The 24,426-nt window shown below is 43.9% G+C and overlaps 3 protein-coding genes and 7 non-coding genes across 10 annotated transcripts; 5 read left to right on the forward strand and 5 right to left on the reverse strand.

Moving 5' to 3' along the window:
* Positions 1-2,879: 2,879 nt before the first annotated feature.
* Positions 2,880-2,953, forward strand: TRNAI-AAU (transfer RNA isoleucine (anticodon AAU)). Its single transcript has one exon. It is a non-coding gene; the product is annotated as a tRNA-Ile (tRNA).
* Positions 2,954-3,554: 601 nt separating this feature from the next.
* On the reverse strand, positions 3,555-3,627 carry TRNAV-UAC (transfer RNA valine (anticodon UAC)). The gene has a single exon. It is a non-coding gene; the product is annotated as a tRNA-Val (tRNA).
* A 1,233-nt stretch (positions 3,628-4,860) lies between these two features.
* Positions 4,861-4,942, forward strand: TRNAS-GCU (transfer RNA serine (anticodon GCU)). Its single transcript has one exon. It is a non-coding gene; the product is annotated as a tRNA-Ser (tRNA).
* Positions 4,943-7,308: 2,366 nt separating this feature from the next.
* Positions 7,309-7,380, forward strand: TRNAM-CAU (transfer RNA methionine (anticodon CAU)). The gene has a single exon. It is a non-coding gene; the product is annotated as a tRNA-Met (tRNA).
* Positions 7,381-7,918: 538 nt separating this feature from the next.
* Positions 7,919-8,001, forward strand: TRNAL-CAG (transfer RNA leucine (anticodon CAG)). Its single transcript has one exon. It is a non-coding gene; the product is annotated as a tRNA-Leu (tRNA).
* A 5,513-nt stretch (positions 8,002-13,514) lies between these two features.
* LOC148046621 (histone H3) lies at positions 13,515-13,946 on the reverse strand. The gene has a single exon (XM_087712072.1). The coding sequence runs from the start codon at positions 13,923-13,925 to the stop codon at positions 13,515-13,517; it is 411 nt and encodes a 136-aa protein (XP_087568198.1). The 5' UTR covers positions 13,926-13,946.
* A 1,734-nt stretch (positions 13,947-15,680) lies between these two features.
* Positions 15,681-16,167, reverse strand: LOC148046622 (histone H2A type 2-C-like). The gene has a single exon (XM_087712073.1). It carries the CDS (start codon positions 16,165-16,167, stop codon positions 15,778-15,780), a length of 390 nt encoding a protein of 129 aa, XP_087568199.1. The 3' UTR covers positions 15,681-15,777.
* A 414-nt stretch (positions 16,168-16,581) lies between these two features.
* On the forward strand, positions 16,582-17,050 carry LOC148046623 (histone H2B 1/2/3/4/6). Its single transcript, XM_087712074.1, has one exon. The coding sequence runs from the start codon at positions 16,582-16,584 to the stop codon at positions 16,960-16,962; it is 381 nt and encodes a 126-aa protein (XP_087568200.1). The 3' UTR covers positions 16,963-17,050.
* Positions 17,051-23,130: 6,080 nt separating this feature from the next.
* Positions 23,131-23,202, reverse strand: TRNAG-UCC (transfer RNA glycine (anticodon UCC)). The gene has a single exon. It is a non-coding gene; the product is annotated as a tRNA-Gly (tRNA).
* A 375-nt stretch (positions 23,203-23,577) lies between these two features.
* Positions 23,578-23,674, reverse strand: TRNAI-UAU (transfer RNA isoleucine (anticodon UAU)). The gene is made up of 2 exons: positions 23,637-23,674; positions 23,578-23,613 (listed from the first exon to the last, which is right to left on the reverse strand). It is a non-coding gene; the product is annotated as a tRNA-Ile (tRNA).
* Between the last annotated feature and the right edge of the window lie 752 nt (positions 23,675-24,426).

The following is a 24,426-nucleotide window of genomic DNA, read 5'->3' on the forward strand; positions in this document are numbered from 1 at the left end:
ATGGGCATGGCCAACTTGACGTCACTGATGCACACTCAAGTTACATGACCCCCACCAAGCCACGCCCACTGAACCAGTGGCGAAAAGTTTTGGGACTTTTTGAATATATATTTTTTGACACTCCGGACCCAGATCCAGGTCTGGATACCATGGGGTGGCGGTGGTTGTCTCGGCTTTCCCTCCGTTGCCCTTCCTGCCCAAAAGCCATGGCCAGCGGACTGTGGAAACAGGCTCACCTTCTTCCCCGGGGGCCTGAGCGTGTCCTCAGTGAAGCTGTCCAGTGGGAAGCCTTTCTCCAGCACACTCATCTCGTGGACGGGGTCCAGCTGGCCTGGTGACCCAGCTCAGCTCGCCAGCAGGAGCGGAGTGCTGCGGCTGCAACCTTGAGGAAGGCCCGTCAGTGGTGAGAAGAGGTGCTTCTCCCACAGACTTTGCAGCAGCCACCGGGCGAGCTGCTCCCTGCCTCCCCAGGCCAGGTCCTCAGCTGGCGCTAGACTGAGGCCACAGCCGCCTCCCTTTGTCTGCCTGGCCAACGGCAGCAGCAGCGGCCCCAGTCATGGCTAACCGCTTTCTTTGCCAGCGGGCCGCCGAAAAGTTCTCCTTTTTAAAAGCTTCCAGTGATGGAGCATTACGATCCAACCCACACTTTAACCAACCAATCAGGGCTTAGTTTGGAAACAATTAAGGGGGCACGGCCAGCCATGGTCACTACCGGTTCTGCAACCCAGGCCGGCATACCACAACTGGTTCAGCCAAACCAGTCTGAACGGGTAGGAGCCCACTTCTGACAGGTAGTTCTCAAGATAGGAATGTAATGGAGGCTGCCCATTCCATTCGTAACCCAAGAATTTGTGGGAGTGAATCTTGTACCTTGAATGGGATCACTTCTTCCTTTCGCTCACAAATTCGCTAATTGAATGCAAGGCTTGTTAAGTGCACATGAGGTATTCCAGGGTAGGGAAGTCCTGGTGGGGGAGAGATGGTGGAACAGACCACCTGATTAAGACCACCCAAGCCCTCCTCGACACACTGAAATACCTCATGCTCCCCAAAATTGCTCCCCTCAACCCGCCACAACGGGTCACCTATCTTGCGAAGATCTAGCAATCTGTCTCCTCTCCAGCCTCTCCGCTGTGTGCATCTCTCTGCGGTTCCGTTTGGGCCAAAATAGAACCTCCAGGAGCCGGATCTGCCCCTCCGAAGCTCTGTTTGGCCCTGCACCGGCTCGTTGCAGTCCAAAATGGAGCTTCCAGGGGCTGGATCCATTCCAGTCCGAAAGCTTGGAAGACAAAACCTCTGGTTGGTCCTGGTGACCAACCCAGATTCCATCCTGCAACATTATCCCAGGACATGGATATTTCCCTTCCTTTGTGGAAGTTGTACCAACTACTGCACATCAGCTCCAGATTAAGCAATTCATGCAGGTAGATTTTAATGGATTACATTTCAGCGGGAAACTCAAAACCACAATTTAATCATTTAACTTATTCAATGATTGCAATTTAATAATCAGATCCGTTAGGAGTTTAGGGTCTGGGATCGCTAGTAAATTCCCCTTGTCAAAAACAAGGTTCTGTTAGTATAATGGGGTTTTGTGGGATCCCAAAAATATAAGACACGGTTTCTAATTTCGTACTTAACGCTCTTGATTTTCTAGCCAATCTGTGAAATGGGCAACATGATTTCACATTTGACAATAAAGATTGTCAAAAGGATCATTTTTTTTCCAGGGGTAAGTAAGTTGTCACAGTGAGATGTGTGTCAGTCAAAAGAAACAAAAGATTCCTCAAGTCATGGATTTGAAAATCATAAAACATATAATCATAGGGCTGGAAGGGACCTTGGAGGTCTTCTAGTCCAACCCCAAGCTCAAGGCAGGAGGCCTTATATCATCCCTATCAAAAGGTTTGTCCATTCTATTTTTTAAAACCCTCAGTGAGGGAACACCCACAATTCCAAGAGGCAAGCCGTTCCATTGATTACAGCTAGTCCTTGACTTACGACCTCAATGGAGCCCAACATTTCTGTTGTTAAGTGAGACATTTTGTTAAGTGAGTTTTGCTATCATTTTATGATCTTTCTTGCTACAGTTGCTAAGTGACTCACTACAGTGGGTACGTTAGTAATCCAGTTGTTAAGGAAATCTGGCTTCCCCACTTCACTTTTGCTTGTCAGAAGGTCACAAAAGAGGATCACGTGACCTTGGGACCCAGCACCGGTCATAAATAATGACTCCATTGCCAAGCATCTGAATTTTGATCACGTGATCATGGGGATGCTGCTCAGGTTGTAACGGTGAAAAACAACCCAAAGTCCCTTTTTTTCAGTGCCGTAACTGTGAATGGTCACTAAGCGAACTGTCGTAAGTCGAGGACTTCCTGTCAGTGTTCTTACAATGAACTCATACATTCTGGAGAGAGAGATGTCCCCCGAACCAGCATGAGTCCAAAAGCTTGGAAGGGTAAACCTCTGGTCCCGCTGACCAACACAGATTGGATCCTGTAGGAATTTCATGCACCATTTTGGTCGTAAGTCGAGGACTACCCATCCTGCAGGAATGTCATGCTCAGTTTTGGTCGTAAAGTCAAGCACCACCCATACTCAGTTCGTGCCGACTGGGGAATTCTGAGAGTGGAAATCCACCCCCTCTTAAAAGTTGCAGAATATTCTCCAAAATGTTGTATTTTTGGAATCTGTGTGTGAACTGGCCGACTTCGCAGGGTGAATGTATTGTGGGTGTTTGGAAAACCCCCAAACAAACCCAAATCAGTTGTACACCAGATGAAATGGACATTTATTCATGAAGGCTAATTGTAATTTCCACATTTTTCCAGCTCGAATGTTGTGATATTTATTTTTCTGAGAGAAACCTCACAGCTGGCCGGTTAGCTCAGTTGGTTAGAGCGTGGTGCTAATAACGCCAAGGTCGCGGGTTCGATCCCCGTACGGGCCACACGCACACCTTTTCTTTATTCACAAGAAAATACAATCGGAGGACGGAACTATATAAAGAAAATGCTTGAGATACTCCCACGTGTTTTTTTTTAAAACGTTGGTGACAAAGCTGCCCTCTTGAGTTGTAGAGGACCCGGGAACTCTTTCAGGAACCCCCCCCCCCCAAAAAAGATAAGACAACCCCTAAAATGCTTTAAAACAGCAAAGTTAGTTTTCTTCTTTAGGGTGTGCACGCAATTTGCACGCGTTTCTTTGCACGGCTTTAAACGAAACATCTCCTTTTTCTAGGGAATTTCGACGAGTTGCCCTTGCAAATTTTCTTGTCGGGAAACGGGGTCGTGAGAATGCAAGCAAAAGGCATCCATAAGCGCAACATCCCCATATATTCTGCAAATGAAAAAGTAGATATATTTTTAACTTTGCAAAAGAATTGGGACGATTGCAAAAAAAAAAAGGCTTTGCAAAACGATGTGTCAGACGCGAGGGGGGGGGACGGGGACCACGAGACACGGATTGTTTTCCAGTCGATTTTGTTCCCGGTGGGAAATAGTCAGAAACAGATTCCTGAATTCCGTTTCAAGCAAAAGGAACGCAAAACTTGGTTCCACTGGGGCTTGAACCCAGGACCTTCTGCGTGTAAAGCAGACGTGATAACCACTACACTATGGAACCGGTGGCGAGAAAGCTGGCTACGGATCTTGTATATATGAAGAACACGGATCGTAGCATTGCATAGATCACAGGCAGATGAAAATGGGATTTAAAAAAATATTAGCATGCGCAGACAATGGACAAGCTAACGCTTATAATTAAGGAAAAGAAAGAAACGGAATATTTTTGATTTGGGATTTTTTAATTTTATTTTTCTTTATCAATGGTTAGCTGATAAAAACAGGAGTTAGAAAGAGGGAAATATAAGGAAAGGATCAATGATATAAAGGAGGTGTATTGAAATGGGTAAGTAAACATCATCATCATCATCTTATTATTATCATCATCATCATCATCATCATCATCAATTTTTATTCATTAAACGTGAAACTCAGTCAACTGAACTTTATGTTTAATGAATAAAATATTATTGTTATTGATTATTATTATAAACTTTTATTCATTAAACGTGAATCTCAGTCAACTGAACTTCATGTTTAAATAATAACAATATTATTGTTATTGATTATTATTATAAACTTATTCATTAAACGTGAATCTCAGTCAACTGAACTTCATGTTTAATGAATAAAAATATTATTGTTATTGATCATTATTATAAACTTTTATTCGTTAAACGTGAATCTTAGTCAACTGAACTTCATGTTTAATGAATAAAAATATTATTGTTATTGATCATTATTATAAACTTTTATTCGTTAAATGTGAATCTCAGTCAACTGAACTTCATGTTTAATGAATACAAATATTATTGTTATTGATTATTATAAACTTTTATTCATTAAACATGAAACTTAGTAAACTGAACCATGTTTAATGAATAAAAATATCATCATCATCACCACTATTATTATAGAATTAATACTAATGTAATGAACACTTTGGGAAAATTTTGATCACTATCTCCTCAAACTCTTTTTAAACCAGACAACACACTATTTAATCGAAGTTTAACTGAATTTTTATATGTTATAAAATAAAAAACTTGATGGGGGCGGGGGAAAGAATCGCGTAGATAAATCAAGTTTTTCTCCAATAAGTAGGGAGATACGTGGCAGGAAGGAAACGATCTAAACTGTTTTCTGTTTGAGGAGACACAAAAAAAGAAAATAATTATTGAATGTGTTGGTTTGGTTTTGCAAACAGTGGCATCTCCCAAAGGCATTTTAAGAGAAGCACTTGGCAAAGATTCGCACATCAAAAAGAAATATACGGGTCCAGGAAAACGTCTGGGACGAGGTGGCCGAGTGGTTAAGGCGATGGACTGCTAATCCATTGTGCTCTGCACGCGTGGGTTCGAATCCCACCTTCGTCGACTAACTTTATTTATTTTATTCCTTGATTTCGTTGCCTTTACCCTCCCGATTCGCCTATTTAATCAAAAAACAACCCGAGCCTTTCCCTCATTCCAAACTGGATTCCACCTACCCCCGTACCGAAAAAAAGGATTTTTGTGTTCCCACGTCCAACTCGCATCAAGATTTGATCCTCTGTTCCCACGCCTTCCTCCGAGGCTTAAACAGACCGGCTTTGCAAATCAATCACATCCTTTTTGCCAACAGCGAATCCAGCTAACAAGCATCTCCGGCTTTTAACCTGTCGTGTGAATACCGCCCCAACTTCTTTTGCGGGTTTCTTAGATGGCTGGTGCAGATTCTCTCAGTGGGAATGTATTATTAGAGATTAAAGGATTTTTAAAAAAACCTCCAACCCTGGCATGATCAATTGCTTGCAATAAGTGGCAAATACAATTGAGGATCAATGTGTAACTCAATGATCTATCTCTCTCTCTCTCTCTCTCTCTCTCTCTCTCTCTCTCTCTCTCTCTCTCTCTCTCTCTCTCTCTCTCTCTCTCTCTCTCTCTCTCTCTCTCTCTCTCTCTATCTATCTATCTATCTATCTACCTATCTACCTACCCACCTACCCACCTACCCACCTACCCACCTACCCACCTACCCACCTACCCACCTACCCACCTACCCACCTACCCACCTACCCATCTACCTATCTACCTATCTACCTATCTATATGGCAAATACCACCACGCATCACAAAATCTCCAGAACTGTAAAGCTTACAAACTTGAAGTCGGCACTAGGTGCTTGCTAAGAAAGGATTTTTCGAAATGACCATCAGATCATTAGTATTTCTTATACTACAAGTTCTGATGCTAAGGAGTTCTACTCCCCCTCCCCACCTGAAAAGAACTCTGTTCCAACTACCAGTTGTCTTTCCCCACTTATGACTATAACCATGTTGCTTGCATCTTTCAATTTATATTATTTTTATTTGTTTCCTGGTATGATTTGATAGCTTATTAGTAACCTTGACTATCACTAAGTGTTGCATCTTGTGATTCTTGACGATTGTATTTTATTTTTCTTTATGTACACTGAGAGCATATTCACCAAAGACAAATTCCTTGTGTTGTCCAATCACACTTGGCCAATAAAGAATTCTATTCTATTCTCTGATGCTAAGGAGTTAGACATTCTACTCCCTCTCCTCATCTGAAAAGAACTCTGTTCCAACTGCCAGTTGCCTCACATTCCGTTACATCAGTTCAAACTGGCAGACGTTCCACTCCTTCACTCAGGAGCGATCTGGGGATCCTTACACAACGGCAGCATGTGGTTCTGGCGTAGCTGACCAAATGGTTGAATGAATGGATGGATCTTTATAGGTTTCTGTGACTTTGAAGCTTGAACTGTTTACTGGCGGTTGTGCAATGAAGGGGCTTGTCTTTGGCTAACTGGTGGTGGGTAATCTTATTGTGGCTGATGGCTATGTGTCCCGTGTTAGATTTTTTTGGGGGGGAGTGAGGGGCTGCTTGCTCTAACCCTATCACTCTTGTTTTTGTTAGCTATTGAAATTGCTGTAAAGGGGTTTCAAAATATCCTGACTTGAATGGACTTCTGCCAGTGATATTTGCTTTGCTTATGAATGGAGCCATCTAGATAGTTGGCTTCCTTTTCCAATAAGCTCTTTATCTCCTTACGTGCTGTGGGCTATTAAGAAAGACTTGGGGGCTGCTTTCTGCCTCTAAGAACATGTTTCTCCATCTCTCCTTTGGGGAAATATAGTTTTACTATTTTATATTTAAAATATTTAATATAATATAATTTAAAGATTTAATATAATATAATTTAAAGATTTAATAGTTAAATCTTTTTATATTCCACCAAAATATTTTATTCTTTGGGGGCGGGGGGAGGGGCTTCCCACCAAAAGAGATGAATAACAAGAGGCACAGGGGACGTTACCAAAAGCTCTTCACTGAATGTCCTGAACAGGGAACTTTTTAAGTACATAATTCAGAATAACAGAGTTGGGAGGGTCTTTAGAGGTCTTCTAGTCCAACCCCCTGCCCAAGCAGAAGACCCCACACCAATCTGGAACAAATGTCCACTTCCTTCTTGTAAACCTCCAGTGATGAAGGACCCACAACTTCTGGTGGCAAGCTGTTCCACTGATTGGTGTTTTTTTTCCCATGGGCACCGAAGAAAATTGGCGCCGTTTCCGGGGGAGAACCAATGACGAGGAAATGGCACGGCCGGTGAGACTGATCCTTTGCAACATTTAGGTTCGAAAGCCTTGGTTAAACAAAGGGAAAAAATATCATTTCCGGTATGTCGCATCCGTTCCTTTATAGGTTCTCAGGAAAAGCAGTGACATTCGAGGAGCAGAGTGGCGCAGCGGAAGCGTGCTGGGCCCATAACCCAGAGGTCGATGGATCGAAACCATCCTCTGCTAACTTGCTTTTTTTCTTTGTTTCATTTCTTTTCTTTTCTCTTTTCTTTTTCTTTTCTCTCTTCTTCTCTTTTATTTTCTCCCCTTCTCTTTTTTCTTTTCTCTTCTCTACTTTTCTCTTTTCATTTCTCTTCTTTCTTTTTTTTCTTCTCTACTCTTTTTTCCTTTTTTCTTTCTTTTCTCTCTTTTTTCTCCTCTCCTCTCCTCTTTTCTCTTCTTTTCCCTCCCTTATTCTAGATTCCAGGACAGACATAGCAATTGCTATGCTAAGGGAAACCCATTTTTTTTGGGGGGGGGGGGGTTGCTAAAGAGATCGCAAGCGGAAAAAAGAGTGAGTGGCTCCTGTTCGGACCCCAGAGAGAACGCAACCTTAAAGGGTTTGTGTGTGTTTTTGTGTGTGTGTGTGTGTATTAGCGTTCTTCTTTGGCTAAGATTTCCCACCAACGTCGCAGAGAGGTTGAAAAACAAGGAATGGAATCGGCAGAAGTGAATTTGCGACAGAAAGAATTTGCAAGTAACACTTCACGGCTGCCGAGCGGGAGTCAGGATGGCCGAGCGGTCTAAGGCGCTGCGTTCAGGTCGCAGTCTCCTCTGGAGGCGTGGGTTCGAATCCCACTTCTGACAGAATTCACCTTTTTTTAAAAAAGGAATAGAATTATAATACTTGCTTTTATGTTATGTTTTAATATTTTATATTATAATATAATAGCTTTGATATCAATTCTATATATTTGTTGGGCTCTCACGTTGCAACTTCTCCTCAGGTGAATAAAGCAAAGCGTCAAAAAGTACAATTTTCCTGCAAGTACTTTCTTTTGGGTGAGAAAACTTTCTTTTTGAAAATTGTCCTTTTCAATATTTTTATTTTATTTTATTGCAATCAATACATTCACATCCATGTTATTATTGAAGGAAGCAAAGTGTTAACACATGCTTTGATGAAGAAGGAAAAGGCTAAGGACAATTTTCAGCAAATTTAAAACAAGTAACCCAGATCCCAAAAATGCTTTCTTTCCAAGAGTTTTCTTTGAAGATGTTTTGCTTTCTCACCCAAGAAACGTCTTAGTGGGGAATGGAAGGAATTATCAGCTGCCTGCAAGGAATCCATCCATTTCCTCACTATCCTGTCAGAGTTGAAGAAGCTTCTTGGAGGAGAAGCGAAATGTCTTCAAAAGAAAAAAAAAACAAGAAAGTCCAGTTGCCTCCTGAAAAAGCACCTTTGGGACACCTTTGGATGACTGAGAAACTCTATAGACTTTTATCCAAAAAGCTTCTTCAGCTCCGACTTCAAAAAACAAACCAACCTCTTGGGGAAAAAAGCACTTTTGATGCCATTCTATAAAGCCTTAGTAAAACCACGCCTAGAATGCTGTATCCCGCTTTGGTCACCCATCTATAAAAGAAGATGTTGAGACTCCATAAAAAAGTGCAGAGAAGATGATTAGGGGACTGAAGGCTAAAACATATAAAGAATGGTTGCAGGAACTGGGCATGGCTACCATAGTGAAGAGAAGGACCAAGGTAGACGTGATAGCAGTGTTGCAATCTTTGAGGTCAAGCTATTTCCCAAGGCACCCAAATGCCAGACAATGAATGATGGATGGAAACTTGTTCTGACGCCCCCTCTGTATGGTGAGTCACGCTGACACAAGATTACTGCTAGACAATTTATTCACAGTAAATTAACATACCAACAAGACTTTGGCAGCAACCCAGACTTCCACAGATAAGAAATACACACAAGAGTTTCTCCAGCTTTAGTATAATAGTTGAGTCCTGCAAAAAGCCTCCACCCAAAGTCTCTTCTTATATACTCTCTTGGGAAGAGCCTAATCACGATTATCTTCTATATCTCCGTAGTTGCTGCCGGCGCTTATCTGCCCGTCTTTGCCTGGCGACCAACTCCCTTAGCTCCTCCCTACTGCTCCAGGGCCTGACGTCAGGGACAAACTCCCTTTGGCTTTCACCCCTGCTCCATGCCTCAGGCGCCTCCTGGTGGCCAACCAGCCTCTCTGATCCCTGCTCGGAGTCTGAACCCTGTCCAGGGTCCTCCACATCTTCCAGAGCCGACTCATAGGGCCCCTCACTATCGGAGTCTGTTTGCAGCTCCAATGGCTCCTGCTGGGCCACAACATAAACCTATCGAGGAGAGATTCAACTTGGAAATAAGGAGATTTTTTTCTGACAGTGAGAACAATCAACTGATGGAACCGAAGTTGCCTTGGGAAGTTGTGGGAGTTTCATCCCCGGAGGCTTTCAAGAAGAGATTGGGCTGCAATTGTCATAAATGGTGCAAGCGCGCGCAAAATGGGCACACAAAACTCCAAAATACAATGTGAGCGCCTCCCTGCACATGTGCCCCACCAGTGGTGGGTTTCAGGTGGTACGCCCCGGTACGGGCGTACCGGAGCTTGCCTGTAGCACCAGATATGGCTCCATTATGGTGCTCCGGAGGACCCACCCATTCGCCCGCACACCTTACCGGTCTTTAAAGCCTTCAGCGCTTCCACTCCGGTCGCGTACAGCACCTGCGCGATGCTCTGCCGAGCAGCTGGAGCGTCGTGGAGGCGTTGCTGGATGGCAAGATGCATGTGGACGCCGTCGGGCGGGATCCGGAACCCACCACTGTGCCCCACCCACCCCTCACCATTTTTGGCTTCCGGGTTGGTGCAGGAGACTTTCCAGGCAGGCCTAACTCCTCTGTGCCCTCCCTGTGCCCCGTTTTGGGTCTGGAAGGCCTCCTGCATCAACCTGGAAGCCAAATCGGGGCATAGGGTGCCCAAAATGCAATGTGAGCAACCTCTCATGCATACGCCCCTCCCCTCCATGCATGCGCACATGAGTATACCACATGCACCACCCCCATGCATGCAAGCCACCTCCGTGCATGTGTGACATGGACTTGAAGACCAGCTGGCTGGCGAGAGGTGTGTGTGCATGTGCAATTTCTCTGCGGGTCGCCCATGAGGCCAATGATGAAGGAAGGCTTGCCCGTCGCTTGACTAATTACACTGGAAGATTTACAGATATCCCGAAGTTCATGAAGGTGCGCTACCTGTTCCTTTGAGAAACCCGACCCCATACTCACGAAATGAAAGGGTGCTCCGTTCGCCGATGGCCGTCCCTGGGTGCGAGGCTCTCCCAGCCGGGGGTGAGATTAGGTGGGCAACGCGGATCACGTCGGGGTCACCAGATGCGATTTTGTTCGCGGGTCGCCCATGAGGCCAATGATGAAGGAAGACACAGACACTAGTTTCCTCGGGATGAGACGACCCAGAGCAAAGTCCGGGGCCTCTTTTATTGAGTATACACAATGAAAGGTGGAGTTGCAAGGTTTATGTAGGCCAATCATGGTTATACAAGTCTATGGTATAGTAAATCATCTATTGCCACACAAACCTCTGACCCTACATAATGCTCAAAGTCAGCAAGTTGTGTTAATGTCCTTATATGGAAATAATCGTTACTGCTGTTGTGGTCCCGCATATGTGTTCCAGCATGCCTATGCATGCCTGCACTTATGCTACAACATGCATGCACGGTGGAGCTGGGCTGGGCCAATGGCTGGCATGCCTGCAGAGAGGGCTCCCTGTGCTACCATAGCTTCGCCATCATGGGTGTAGGGTGTCCTGCTTGGGCAGGGGGTTGGACTAGATGACCTCACAAGGTACCGTCCAACTCTGTTAATCTGTAAACCATGACCTGGATGACTGAGAATCTCCATAGGCAATAAAGGGTGGAAAAGCTAAAAGGATAAAAGCTTGCCACATTGACATGTTTGCTATTTGCATTAATGGTCTATTTGTTCATAAAGACTTTGTTTGTTAAAAGACAAGTTAGGGGGGGGGGTCCCTAGAGTTTAGGCATTTTTTGGGCTAGAATCCCTAGCCCAAAAAATCCCTAGATTTTTGTGCTTGTATCTCAAAAGAAATGATAGAACTATACAGGGAAGAGAATGAATGATCGAAGATTCTGTAAAATGGACTGGAAATTGAAAATAATCCTAGACTTCAGAACAGAACTTGCTACATGAGTATTTGGAATAGAATAGGATAGGATAGGATAGGATAGGATAGGATAGGATAGGATAGGATACAATACAATACAATACAATACAATACAATACAATACAATGCAATAGTTATTTGTTGGCCAAGTGTGATTGGACACCCAAGGAATGTGTCTCTGGTGCATATGCTCACTGTACACATAAGGAGAATAAAATAGATTGATCAAGAATAAAAAAAATACTTAGTGATAATCAAGGTTACTAATAAGCTATCAAATTGTACTAGGAAACTGTTGAAAGAAATGTCCTTCTGGGTTCAGCTCCAAGTAGGGAAGAAGACACTGGAGACATGGAGGCTGCTTGGAAAGATGGTTTATTGTTGGACAGGGCCACATGGCTTGAGCCCTGAACAGAAAAGGTGATCACATGCTTCAATGTAGGTGAAGAAGAAGAGAGAAGGGCTGAGGAAGGGGCTTGCTAGGCTTTTTATACCCTGTTTAGTCCCACCTCTCTGTTTCCTGTTCCTGTGTAAGAAATGTATTCTGACTGGTTGGCATTTAACCACTGAGCCAAGGTGGCGCAGTGGTTAAATGCAGCACTGCAGGCTACTTCAGCTGACTGTAGTTCTACAGTTCGGCTGTTCAAATCTCACCGGCTCAGGGTTGACTCAGCCTTCCATCCTTCCGAGGTGGGTAAAATGAGGACCCGGATTGTTGTTGGGGGCAATATGCTGACTCTGTAAACTGCTTAGAGAGGGCTGAAAGCCCTATGAAGCGGTATATAAGTCTAACTGCTATTGGTTATCAGACTCCCATGGTGCCATGCAGGGGGCTACTCTCTAGGCTGTGATGAGTCCAGGTATAGATGAGTTCTCAGATGCCATGAGGAGAGTTGAGTAATATCCCTTCCCCCTACAGCTGCAGTGAGGAGAAGTCTTTATTATGTAAAGTGGGCTAGGCTGGCCATCTTAATGGCCCATTAGCTGGGGATGGGCAGAAAGCTATAGGCAACTATTCTGTCTTTTAAAACGTGTTTCTTTTCACATCCAGAGAAATATTCTGCCTGTTCAATATTTCCTACCATATTTCATTTTTCTGGGAGAGAGCTGGATGATAACTTCCCACAAAACAATAAAAACATAAATTGAAAGATACAAGCAACATGGTTATAGTCATGAGTGGAAAGACATAACTAAAAGAAAACATTCTTAGTAAATTGGGTGTTGTGGGAATTAGTTAAGCAGAGTAATGGCATTTGAGGGGGGGAATTGTCCTCGTGTCTAGTTGTTCTGATGTGCAGTGCCCTATAGCGTCGTTTAAGGGTGCAGTATACACGACCTCAATGGAAGGCAAGTAATTGTTTTTTCTGCAGTTCTAATGTTAGAAATGTCCTTCTGGGTTCGGCTCCAAGTGGGGAAAAAGACACTGGAGACATGGAGGCTGCTTGGAAAGATGGTTTTAATGGTGGACAGGACCACATGGTTTGAGTCCTGAACAGAAAAGGTGATCACATGCTTTAATGTTAGTGGAGAAGAGAAGGGAAGGGAAGGAAGAGAAGCTGAGTCCGTTTTTATGCTCTCTGGCCTGTGATCTTGTATTCCGATTGGTTGTCAGACTCCCATGGGCCCATGCAGGGGCAACTGTCTAGGCTGCGTTTTGAGTGCAGGTTTGGTTGAGTTCTCAGATGCCATGTGGCAAGTTGGGTAAAAGAGCCAATATTATCATGCCTTAATCCCATCACTCTGGGGCTGAAGGGGAGAACTCTTTATTATGTAAAATGGACTAGCTCAGGCTTTAATGGCTCATTGACAAAGGGGGATGGGCAGGAAGGTATTCTGTCTTTTAAAACATGTTTCTTCCTTTTCGCATCCAGAGAAATATTCTGCCTTTTCAATATTTCCTAGGATATTTCATTTTTCTGGGTGATAATTTCCTACACTATCCGTTGAAGTCTATGTTTATCTTGTTTGGTTGCAGAACCAAACCACACATTAGATTGAGATTTAAGATCTCATATTCCTACCGGTTGCTCCGCGTGAGCGATATTGTGGATCGCAGCTCCTTTAGGAAGAGGTGGTGGCTCTTAAAAGAGCCTTTGGGGGGTGTCGGTGGGTCTCCGCTGCGCGTCTTTACGCTCTCTCCCCGCGGATGCGTCGGGCCAGCTGGATGTCCTTGGGCATGATGGTGACGCGCTTGGCGTGGATGGCGCAGAGGTTGGTGTCCTCGAAGAGGCCGACGAGGTAAGCCTCGCTGGCCTCCTGCAGGGCCATGACGGCCGAGCTCTGGAAGCGCAGGTCGGTCTTGAAATCCTGCGCGATCTCGCGCACCAGGCGCTGGAAGGGCAGCTTGCGGATGAGCAGCTCGGTGGACTTCTGGTAGCGTCGGATCTCGCGCAGGGCCACGGTGCCCGGGCGATAACGGTGAGGCTTCTTGACGCCGCCCGTAGCCGGCGCGCTCTTCCGCGCCGCCTTGGTGGCCAGTTGCTTGCGGGGCGCCTTCCCGCCGGTGGATTTGCGAGCCGTTTGCTTAGTACGAGCCATCCTCTCACCAACACTGGAACTCCAACCTTCCTTGTAATCCCGCGAAATGAAGCCGGGGCACCGTCCGTCGGCCTTTTTATAGCCCGCGCCATGAGCCTGATTGGCTGAAACGGTTGAATTCGAATGCCTAGTCTCGACGCTGATTGGATACCCATTAAAACAATGCCTTTCTCTCTCTCTGCTTTCCCCGCCGACCTCAGTTGCCCAGGCTTCGTTTCCACGCCCACAACAATCCGACTTTGAATTAATTACAAAATATCAACCTTTGACAATTGGTTCTTATGTTTCCCCCTGAGACTGTTTCAAACTACTGCGTGAAATCGTGAGATTAGAAATACCCAGCATTGGTGGATGTATTCATCATTTGGCCCACGTGTTACAATCAGGGGTACTGGAATATTAATTTAGTATTTGTAAATTCGGCAAAAATCTAATGCGTGCAAATCCTTAGCTTTCATTTGCTCTGTTTTCCCTCCTGGGTTTTATATTGCCCGATTCTAATGGCTTTAAATAGCTTTGAGTGTTGTAGGACAGGATTGCAATGTTCTGCATCCTTACAAGTCTGGATTTTTTTTTGAGGGGGTGGGTGTGGGTTCCGGTGCACACGCGTTTTGAACAAGCAGAAATACGAGTACATTATTTGCTTTTCTAAATTAATATGATCTTTGTTGAGCGATACGTCTTAACTCTTAAAATTAATACCTGGGACGGAAACTGCCTTATTTCAAATCTTCAGAAATCAGTTGCTTCGAAAGAAAAGCAGCTTGTTTCGGTGTAAAATAAGATCTCGATATATTCCATTTTACATAGATTCAAGCTGCTTTTATATTTAAAACACATTGTGTGTTTATGTATACACAAATGACATTGTGCATATATAAATATATAAAAGCAGCTTGGATCTATATAAAATAGGATCTATTTTATTTTACACAGATAGACCCAAGCTGCTTTTGTGTGTGCGCGCGTGTGTAATGTGTATACAATAAAAATAAAAAAACTCGCTTTATTGCTCAGTCACCGATTGATGGCTGCGCTCTTGAAAGGAATTGCATTGAGTTCAGGAAACTGTCCACGAACGGTAGCTACTTTGAAAAGCCCGCCACGGAGATGATTGGATGGCGTTGGTGACTTAATCAGCCAAACAGGAAACGTTGCCGCTATGGGCCAGAGTTTCTTATGCATCGTTTATTTCATTGTCCTTGGTTTTTTTTTAGAAAAACGACTGTTTATAAGCGGAGCAATCCATCAATAACTGTACATGTTCTATCGTTTAATGTCTTCACAATGCTCGGCAATCCTAAGATTTTCTCGGTTTGCTATCGAAAGTGAATTTAGGTTTCAAAAATTGCCTGAGACTCGATGGGGATCAGGTGCTTTTGCAACGAGCAAATGGGACTTCCCTGAATTTTCTTTGAAAACGTTTCGCTTTTCATCCGAGAAGCTTCTGCAGTCGAAATGCTGAGCTTCCTGGACGAGAAGCGAAATGTTTCCAAAGGGAAAAAGAACCCGAAGGAAGTTCGCTTGCCTTTTGGAAAAAGCACCTATGCGACAACCATGACCTGGATAATTGAAAATCTCCAGCGACTGGATGGAGTCTTACTTTATTCACTCCGATGGCTCAAATGTTTGCTTTTCATTGCAATTATATCGTGTGAAAGATGTTTTCATGTATCGTGCAAGCTTCATGCTTTTGTGGAGGGGATTTTAAAACAAGTATCTTGGGATACTGTTTCACTTAGCAAGTTGACACAAACTCTTTCTATGAAAAGGTGGGTGGCTCTTAAAAGAGCCTTTGTGTGTGGGGTTCTTGGCGGCTAAGAGTGAGCCTGTAGGCAGGAGGGCGAGCTCTTTACTTCCCTTTGGCCTTGTGGCTTTCGGTCTTCTTGGGCAGCAGGACGGCCTGGATGTTGGGCAAGACGCCTCCCTGGGCGATGGTGACTTTGCCCAGGAGTTTGTTGAGCTCCTCGTCGTTGCGGATGGCCAGCTGCAAATGGCGCGGGATGATACGCGTCTTCTTGTTGTCCCGGGCTGCGTTGCCCGCCAGCTCCAAAATTTCGGCCGTCAGGTACTCCAGCACGGCGGCCAGGTAGACGGGCGCCCCGGCTCCGACTCTCTCCGCGTAGTTGCCCTTGCGAAGCAGACGATGCACACGGCCCACGGGGAACTGCAGCCCGGCGCGGGAAGAGCGAGTCTTGGCCTTAGCCCGAGCTTTGCCTCCTTGCTTGCCGCGTCCAGACATGCTAAGCTTTAAGAGTTGCAGCAACGATCAAAAACTGAGTTCGAGAGAAATGCTTTCCCGGTGGGAGCCTTGTCTCCTTTTATTCACTCCAAAAGCTTGAAAATGCGAATTCCTATTGGTTCGTTTCTGCCGACGTTTGTCTCCGTCCAATGAAAAAAAAACTGTTTTGACCGTCCAATTAGAGGAGAGGCGCTCTATGCAAGACCAATGGAATTCGGCTTCTCGGGATTCAGTCATTAGCATAGTAAACGTGCGGAAGTGGGTGGCGCTCCGCGTCTGAGACCAATAAAAAAGGAGGTTTGAAACACCTTTATTTGCATATGGCCTCTATAAATAAGAGCCAGACAGAGTTTCTTCTTCAGATTTCGGGCTTTTTTTTGGTTCGTTTGATTTGTCTCGCAAAACGATTTGAACATGCCTGAGCCAGCGAAGTCTGCTCCCGCGCCCAAGAAGGGCTCCAAGAAAGCCGTGACGAAGACGCAGAAGAAAGGGGATAAGAAGCGCAAGAAGAGCCGCAAGGAGAGCTATTCCATCTATGTCTATAAGGTCCTCAAACAGGTCCACCCCGACACTGGCATTTCCTCCAAGGCCATGAGCATCATGAACTCCTTCGTCAATGACATCTTTGAGCGCATCGCCGGAGAGGCTTCCCGCCTGGCTCACTATAACAAGCGCTCCACCATCACCTCCCGCGAGATCCAGACGGCCGTTCGCCTCCTCCTGCCCGGCGAGCTGGCCAAGCACGCCGTCTCCGAGGGGACCAAAGCCGTCACCAAATACACCAGCTCCAAGTAAACGCGCTTACAACAGGCTTCCTTCACTCAGACCCAAAAGGCTCTTTTAAGAGCCACCCACTTCCTCCAAAAAAGAGCTGTTCAACTCTCCGATTTCAAAAGTCCACTTTGCAGGGACTTTACTGCCCTAACTTTCCACAATTTTGCCTCGGGAATGTGTTTTTGTTGGCACTTGTTAAATGGCAGATGAGAAATTGTGATTGCAAGGAAGTGGCCCTAGATTTCTTTATTTAAAATGTATTTAAAATCCCGAGTAAGAGAAATGCAAGTTATAAAATTGAAACTTAATATATAATATAATGTACTAATAGTTGGAAGGTGTCTTGGAGGTCTTCTAGTCCAATCCCCTGCTCACATCAGGCAAATGGTTATTCAATCTCTTAAAACCTCCAGTGTTGGAGCATTGACAAATTCTAGAGGCAAGCATTCCACTCATTCATTGTTCTGTCAGGAAATTTCTCCTTAGTTCTGAGTTGCTTCTCCTTGATTAGTTGCCACCCATTGCTGCTTCTGCCCTCAGATGCTTTGGAGAATAGCTTAGTTTACAGTTTAACAGTTGGAAGGGACCTTATAGGTCATCTAGTCCAACCCCCCATCTAAGTAGGAGACCCTACACCATTTCTGGCAAATAGCAGTCCAATCTCTTGAAAGCCTCCAGGGATGAAGCTCCCACAACTTCCGAAGGCAAGCTGGTTGATTGTTTTCACTCAGAAAGTTCCTCCTTGTTTCTAGGTTGAATCTCTCCTTGGCCAGTTTCCATCCATTATTCCTTTTCTGGCCTTCACGTGCTTTGGAAAATAGCTTGACCTGACCTCCCACCCCTCTTCTTTGTGGCAGCCCCTCAAATATTGGAAGACTGCTATCCTGTCTTCCGTAGTCCTTCTTTTCATTAAACTAGACATACCCAGTTCCTGCAACCATTCATATGTTTTAGCCTCCAGTCCCCTAATCATCTTTGTTGCTCTTCTCTGCACTCTTTCTAGAGACTCCACATCTTTTTTACATCATGACAACTAAAACTAGATGCAGTATTCCAAGTGTGGCCTTACCAATGGCTTATAAAGTGCTATTAAACACTTCACCTCATCTTGATTCCATCCCCCTGTTAATGCAGCCTAGAACTGTGTTGACTTTTTTGGCAGCTGCTGCAGGAGTTCCCAATTTTTCTATAACCTGCACCCACTAGAATGCTTTTGATGTATTCTCGCATCCCTTACAAAAGTAAATAATTTTATGCATAAGGTTATGCACACACAGTGTAACTTTGAAACTTCTAAACCCCCAGGTTTTTGCACCTCTCTGTTGGAAACTCCTGCTGTAGTGTTTTGGTAAGGTCTATATTTAGAAGAGGCCCAGTTCCCTCCATGAAAATGTATAAATATTATAAATGAATTTGCTGATGAATATATTTGTGGCTGCTTGATTGAAAAGGAAGGGAAGGGCCCTGGTTTAATCTTGTCCTACTACTAATGCTATTTTGATTTCTCGCAAGGCTAAAAAAAAAAACTTAGCCGAAGGAATTTGAGGTACCCTTTACGAGTTGAATATCTTACACTGCAGCGTTATCTTTGTGGGAATTCTAAAGTATAATGATGATAGATAGTGTAGGAAGTTATCACCCAACCCTCTCCCAGAAAAATGAAATATCCTAGGAAATATTGAAAAGGCAGAATATTTCTCTGGATGTGAAAAGAAAGAAACATGTTTTAAAAGACAGAATAGTTGCCTGTAGCTTTCTGCCCATCCCCAGTTAATGGGCCATTGAGATGGCCAGGCTAGCCCACTTTACATAATAAAGACTTCACCAGCAGCTACAGAAAGGCATGATAATATACTCAACTGACCACAAGACATCTGAGAACTCATCACAGCCTAGAGAGTAGCCCCCTGCATGGCACCATGGGAGTCTGACAACCAATCAGAATACATTTCTTACACAGGAACAGGAAACAGAGAGGTGGGACTAAACAGGTTATAAAAAGCCTAGCAAGCTCCTCCTTCAGCCCTTCTCTTCTTCTCCACCAACATTGAAGCATGTGATCACCTTTTCTGTTCAGGGCTCAAGCCATGTGGCCCTGTCCAACAATAAACCATCTTTCCAAGCAGCCTCCATGTCTCCAGTGTCTTCTTCCCCACTTGGAGCTGAACCCAGAAGGACATTTCTTTCAACACTAGGAAACATTGAAAAGGCAGAAGATCTCTCTGGATGTGAAAAATGAAGAAACATGTTTTAAAAGACAGAATAGCTACCTGCAGCTTCCTGCCCATCCCGCTTTGTCAATGGGCCATTAAAGCCTGAGCTAGTCCACTTTACATAATAAAGAGTTCTCCCCTTCAGCTCCAAAGTGATGGGATTAAGGCATGATAATATTGGCCCTTTTCCAAACTTGCCACATGGCATCTGAGAACTCAACCAAACCTAGATTCAGACCGCAGCTTAGAGAGTTGCCCCTGCGTGGGCCCATGGGAGTCTGACAACCAATCAGAATACAAGCTCAAGATCAAAGGCCAGAGAGGGCATAAAACCAGGGAATCAGCTTCTCTTCGACCCTTCTCTTCTTCTCCACCAACATTGAAGCATGTGATCACCTTTTCTGTTCAGGACTCAAGCCATGTGATCCTGTCCACCAATAAACCATCTTTCCAAGCAGCCTCCATGTCTCCAGTGTCTTTTTCCCCAATTGGAGCCAAACCCAGAAGGACATTTCTTCCAACAATAAGATTTACATGAACAGGAAAAGTATCATAAATGGCCTTGTTAGCTCAGTTGCTGTGTGTGTGAAGGGGCTGCAGTAGTCTCCTCTTTTAATGCTTTGCCCATTCCCACGCTGCCACTTGGAACAGGCCCAATCTGCCCAAGAAGCTGCTGATACAGTTCTACGGAGGAATGATTGAGTCTGTCATCTGCACCTCTATAACTGTCTGGTTTGGCTCTGCGACCAAACAAGACAGACACAGATTTCAACGGATAATTAGAACTGCACGAGTCAAAAAGAAAGCTGTAAAAATAACTACAGAGCCCTCACATCCTGGGCATAAATTGTTTCAACTCCTACCCTCAAAATGATGCTATAGGGCACTGCACACCAGAACAACTAGACACAAGAAAAGTTGTTTCCCAAACTTCCTTGGGTATCCAATCTCACTTGGCCAATGAAGAATTCTATTCTATTCTATTCTATTCTATTCTATTCTATTCTATTCTATTCTATTCTATTCTATTCTATTCTATTCTATTCTATTCTATTCTATTCTATTCTATTCTATTCTATTCTATTCTATTCTTCTATTCTATTCTATTCTATTCTATTCTATTTCAAAATACCCTCCCTAGGGTGTTGTGGCCCAGCAGGAGCCGTTGGAGCTGCCACCAGACTCCGACAGAGAGGGGCCCTATGTGTCGGCTCTGGAGGATGTGGAGGACCCTGGACAGGGTTCCGACTCCGAGCCGGGCGCAGAGAGGCTGGTTGGCTACCAGGAGGCGCCTGAGCCTTGGAGCAGTGGGGAGGAGACAAGGGAGTGTGATCCTGACGTCATGCATTGGAGCAGTGGGGAGGAGACAAGGGAGTTGGTCCTGGATGCCCGGCAACGGAGAGCTAATAGGCGTAAAGAACAGTTACGCAGTTACAGGAGATAATTGAACTCAGCTGGTGGTAATTAGGCTCCTCTCAAGACTATAAAAGGAATGACTTTCCACACGCTCGTTGCAGGAATCAACGTATTTACTAGAGCTGGAGAACTCTCGTGGCTAGCTTGGCAGGCTGAATTGCTGCCAAGGTCTGGTCTGTGCTGGATTGCTGCCAAGGTCTAGTCTCTGTGTTAATAAATCCTTGAAGTATTTTTGTCTTGGGGTGCTTTGGTGTATGAAGAGGGGGGGTCAGAACACTAAAGTAAGAATGCAAGAAAAGAATACAGAAAAAGCTCAACAATATTGAAAGTCCTTGAAAATCTCTTTCAAAATTGTTACTGAATACAAAGATAAATCATAGGCTAAGAAAAATGTTTTAAAACCTAAATACTAGAGAGGAAGGGGAGGAAGCAAAATATGAATTGGAAGAAAAAAAATGACTTCTTTTTAAATAAACTCAAGTTTGGTCTGTGAATAAGGCACTAGACATGAAAAGAAACCAGGAGATAAAAATTCTAGTCCTTGATTTAGGCATGAAAGCTAACTGGGTACCTTTAGGCCAGTCAGTCTCTCTCTCTCTCTCAGCCTGGCCCACCTCACAGGATTGTTGCGTGAAAAATAGGGGGAATAAGGAGTATGAATTATTTGTGAAAGTAATAAAGGTGGAATAAAAAAAATATTTGCATGTGTATGTATATCTTGGGAAAAATATACACAGTTGGGTTTGTCAATTGAAAGGTCAGCAGTTCGGCAGTTCGAATCCCTAGCGCCACATAATGGAGTGAGCTCCTGCTACTTGTCCCAGCATCTGCCAACCTAGCACTTCAAAAGCACGTAAAAATGCAAGTAGAAAAATAGGAATCATCTTTGGTGGGAAGGTAACAGCGTTCTGTGCACCTTCGGCATTTAGTCATGCCGGCCACATGACCATGGAGACGCCTTCGAACAGCGCTGGTTCTTTGGCTTTGAAACGGAGATCAGCACCGCCCCCCTAGAGTCAGGAATGACTAGCACATATGTGCAAGGGGAACTTTTACACACACACACACACACACACACACACACATATAATATTATGAATTTTAATACACACATATAAAACTTTCCCTACCATTTCAGTCAAAAATCTCTTCAATCCATATGTCAGCATTCCAAGTATCATGTAGAATTAAATCAGAGTCCAAGGCAAAATGATCCTTAAAGTTCCAATTTAATAAATCAGACATCTTAGTACATCTGTGTAATCCCAATTCTGGAAATTACATCAGAATCCCACCCAGTTAAAAGTTCATGATCTTGTCCCCACACCCACAACCCATCACATAGTCCAATTTTCTTCTTCCATGCTGGCATCTACACCCAGTTGCTTCCGGTCAGGTGCAAAGGTGCAGAGACAAAAGATGACCTTGGTCTTCTAGAAAAGAATGACAACAACACATTCCACAATCCTACTCCTTTCTATTCCCCCCTCCCACCAACTATAGTAATGAAACAGCATAATGAAATAGAGAAAGTGTGGCAGGCCAAAATTCTAAAAGGGATATAATTGCAGGCCTGACACCATATTTCTATTAGCAAATAATAAAATTTTTATCATTCAAGCTTAATTAGCAAAAGTCCACTTAAAAAAGTTCTTTTAAATCTCCAATGGGATAGCTGTGCTAGCTTTTAGGAAGTTTCAAAAGTATGAGACTATAGCTAGCCCTGAGCCCAACATTTCTGTTGCTAAATGAGACCATGGTTAAGTGAATCACTGCAGCTGTTAAATTAATGATGGTCGTTAAGTGGATCTGGCTTCCTGCCAAGAGTTTGCTTGTCAGAAGGACACAAAGGTGATGACATGACCCTGGGATATTGCAACCATCATAAATATGAGTAAGTTGCCAAGCATCTGAATGTTGATTGCATAACCATGGGGATATTGCAACAGTTGTGTAAAACAAAAATGGCCATCTGTCATTTTTTTCAGTGCCACTGTGCTTTCCAACGGTCACTAAGTGAAATGTTGTAAGTGGAGGAGTACCTGCATTTGGGGAACTCCTTCGAAAGTTGCATTTGTATGAATTTGCTGTACCTCCTCGTGTCCTTGAAAAAAGTCTACTGTCAGAATGCCATAGCTACACTGGGTTTTCTTAAAAATAAACTTTTTTCAAGGGCAACTGGACTTTCTGGTTTTTCTCTGAAGACGTTTCTTTTCTCATCCAAGAAGCTTCTCCAGCTCTGTATTGAGCTGAAGAAGCTTCATGGATGTGAAGTGAAACGTCTTCAAAGAAAAAAAACCAGAAACTGCTTTTCCATCCAGATGTTGCAGCTTCATTAAAAGGGAGAATAAAACAACTGGTTTTATTAGACTTCAGCTATATGCTTTAATCATTAGGAATTGTTCCAGTAGGAACATTTAGAGCAATCAATAAACTTGGTTAAATGGTTTTCTAAAATGCTTTGCTAGTGAGCAGCTTGGGAAAATGCCATTTTTAATCCTAAAAAAAATGCAAAAGGAATTGTTGCAATGTCCTTTTAGGAAAGGAAAAAAATAGGAATTGCGTTGGCCGGGAATCGAACCCGGGTCAACTGCTTGGAAGGCAGCTATGCTCACCACTATACCACCAACGCTTACATGTTTAAAATTTTCCCCCAAAGCTAACAATTCCTAGAGGAATTGCGTTTCTGGCTCTCCACATGGTGGCGCCATTGGCTAAACTTGTGGATTCTCTTAGCTCCTCCAATAATTTATCCTTCCTAGATCATTAAACTTTCTTCAAAGAATGCCTCTCCTTTTTCATGCAATTAAAAAAACAACATATTTCCCAACCCTCCATAAGAGAAAGGAAAGCCCCAAATCCAGATTCCTAAATAATAGCCAAGCCAAGCGTATTAACCACCTTGAAACGTGTATTAGTAGAAATCAGGATGGAGTGAGTGACTACCTCCCAGGAGTAAGTGGGACTACCTCCCACTTTTTCTCAGTGAGAAAAAAAAAAGGATCACTGCTCCAGGTGAGGCTCGAACTCACAACCTCGGCATTGCTTAGAGGCAAAGTACTGCTGTATAAGTACCGCGCGCTAACCAATTGCGCCACTGGAGCAACCGTATTAATTGTTTTTTTCTCCTCAAGCTTAGCAACTTTAAGATGCGCGAATTTCAATGGCTGGGGCGTTTTGGAGTTTGAAGTCCACGCATCTTAAAATGGTTTAAGATTGAGGAACTGGCCTCAACCGCTCCTCTGATACAAGCGAATGCAACAAATTAACTCTTAATGTGAAATGACATATATGTATATATGTAAATGTGTGTATATATGTATGTGTATATGTGTATATGTATGTATACACACAAACACACACACACACACACAACACACACTGTAGGAAGTTATCACGCAGCCCTCTCCCAGAAAAATGAAATATCCTAGGAAATATTGAAAAAGCAGAATATTTCTCTGGATGTGAAAAGGAAGAAACATGTTTTAAAAGACAGAATAGCTGCCTGCAACTTCCTGCCCATCCTCCTTTGTCAATGAGCCATTAAAGCCTGAGCTAGTCCACTTTACATAATAAAGAGTTCTCCCCTTCAGCTCCAAAGTGATGGGATTAAGGCATGATAATATTGGCCCTTTACCCAACTCTCCACGTGGCATCTGAGAATCAACCAAACCTGGATTCAAAACGCAGTCTAGAGAGTTGTCCCTGCATGGCCCCATGGGAGTCTGACAACCAATTAGATTACAAGTTCTGAACAACCTTCATTATCGAAGCACGCATTCTTATACATTCTCAAAAGCATTGCAACACGGAAATACTTAACTCATTTCTTATTGGTTACCTTGAGGAGAAAACC

The sequence above is a fragment of the Thamnophis sirtalis genome, unplaced genomic scaffold, assembly GCF_051295495.1.
Source record: "Thamnophis sirtalis isolate CommonGarterSnake01/CBP01778 unplaced genomic scaffold, rThaSir2_p1.2 scaffold_4, whole genome shotgun sequence".
NCBI lineage: Eukaryota > Metazoa > Chordata > Lepidosauria > Squamata > Natricidae > Thamnophis > Thamnophis sirtalis.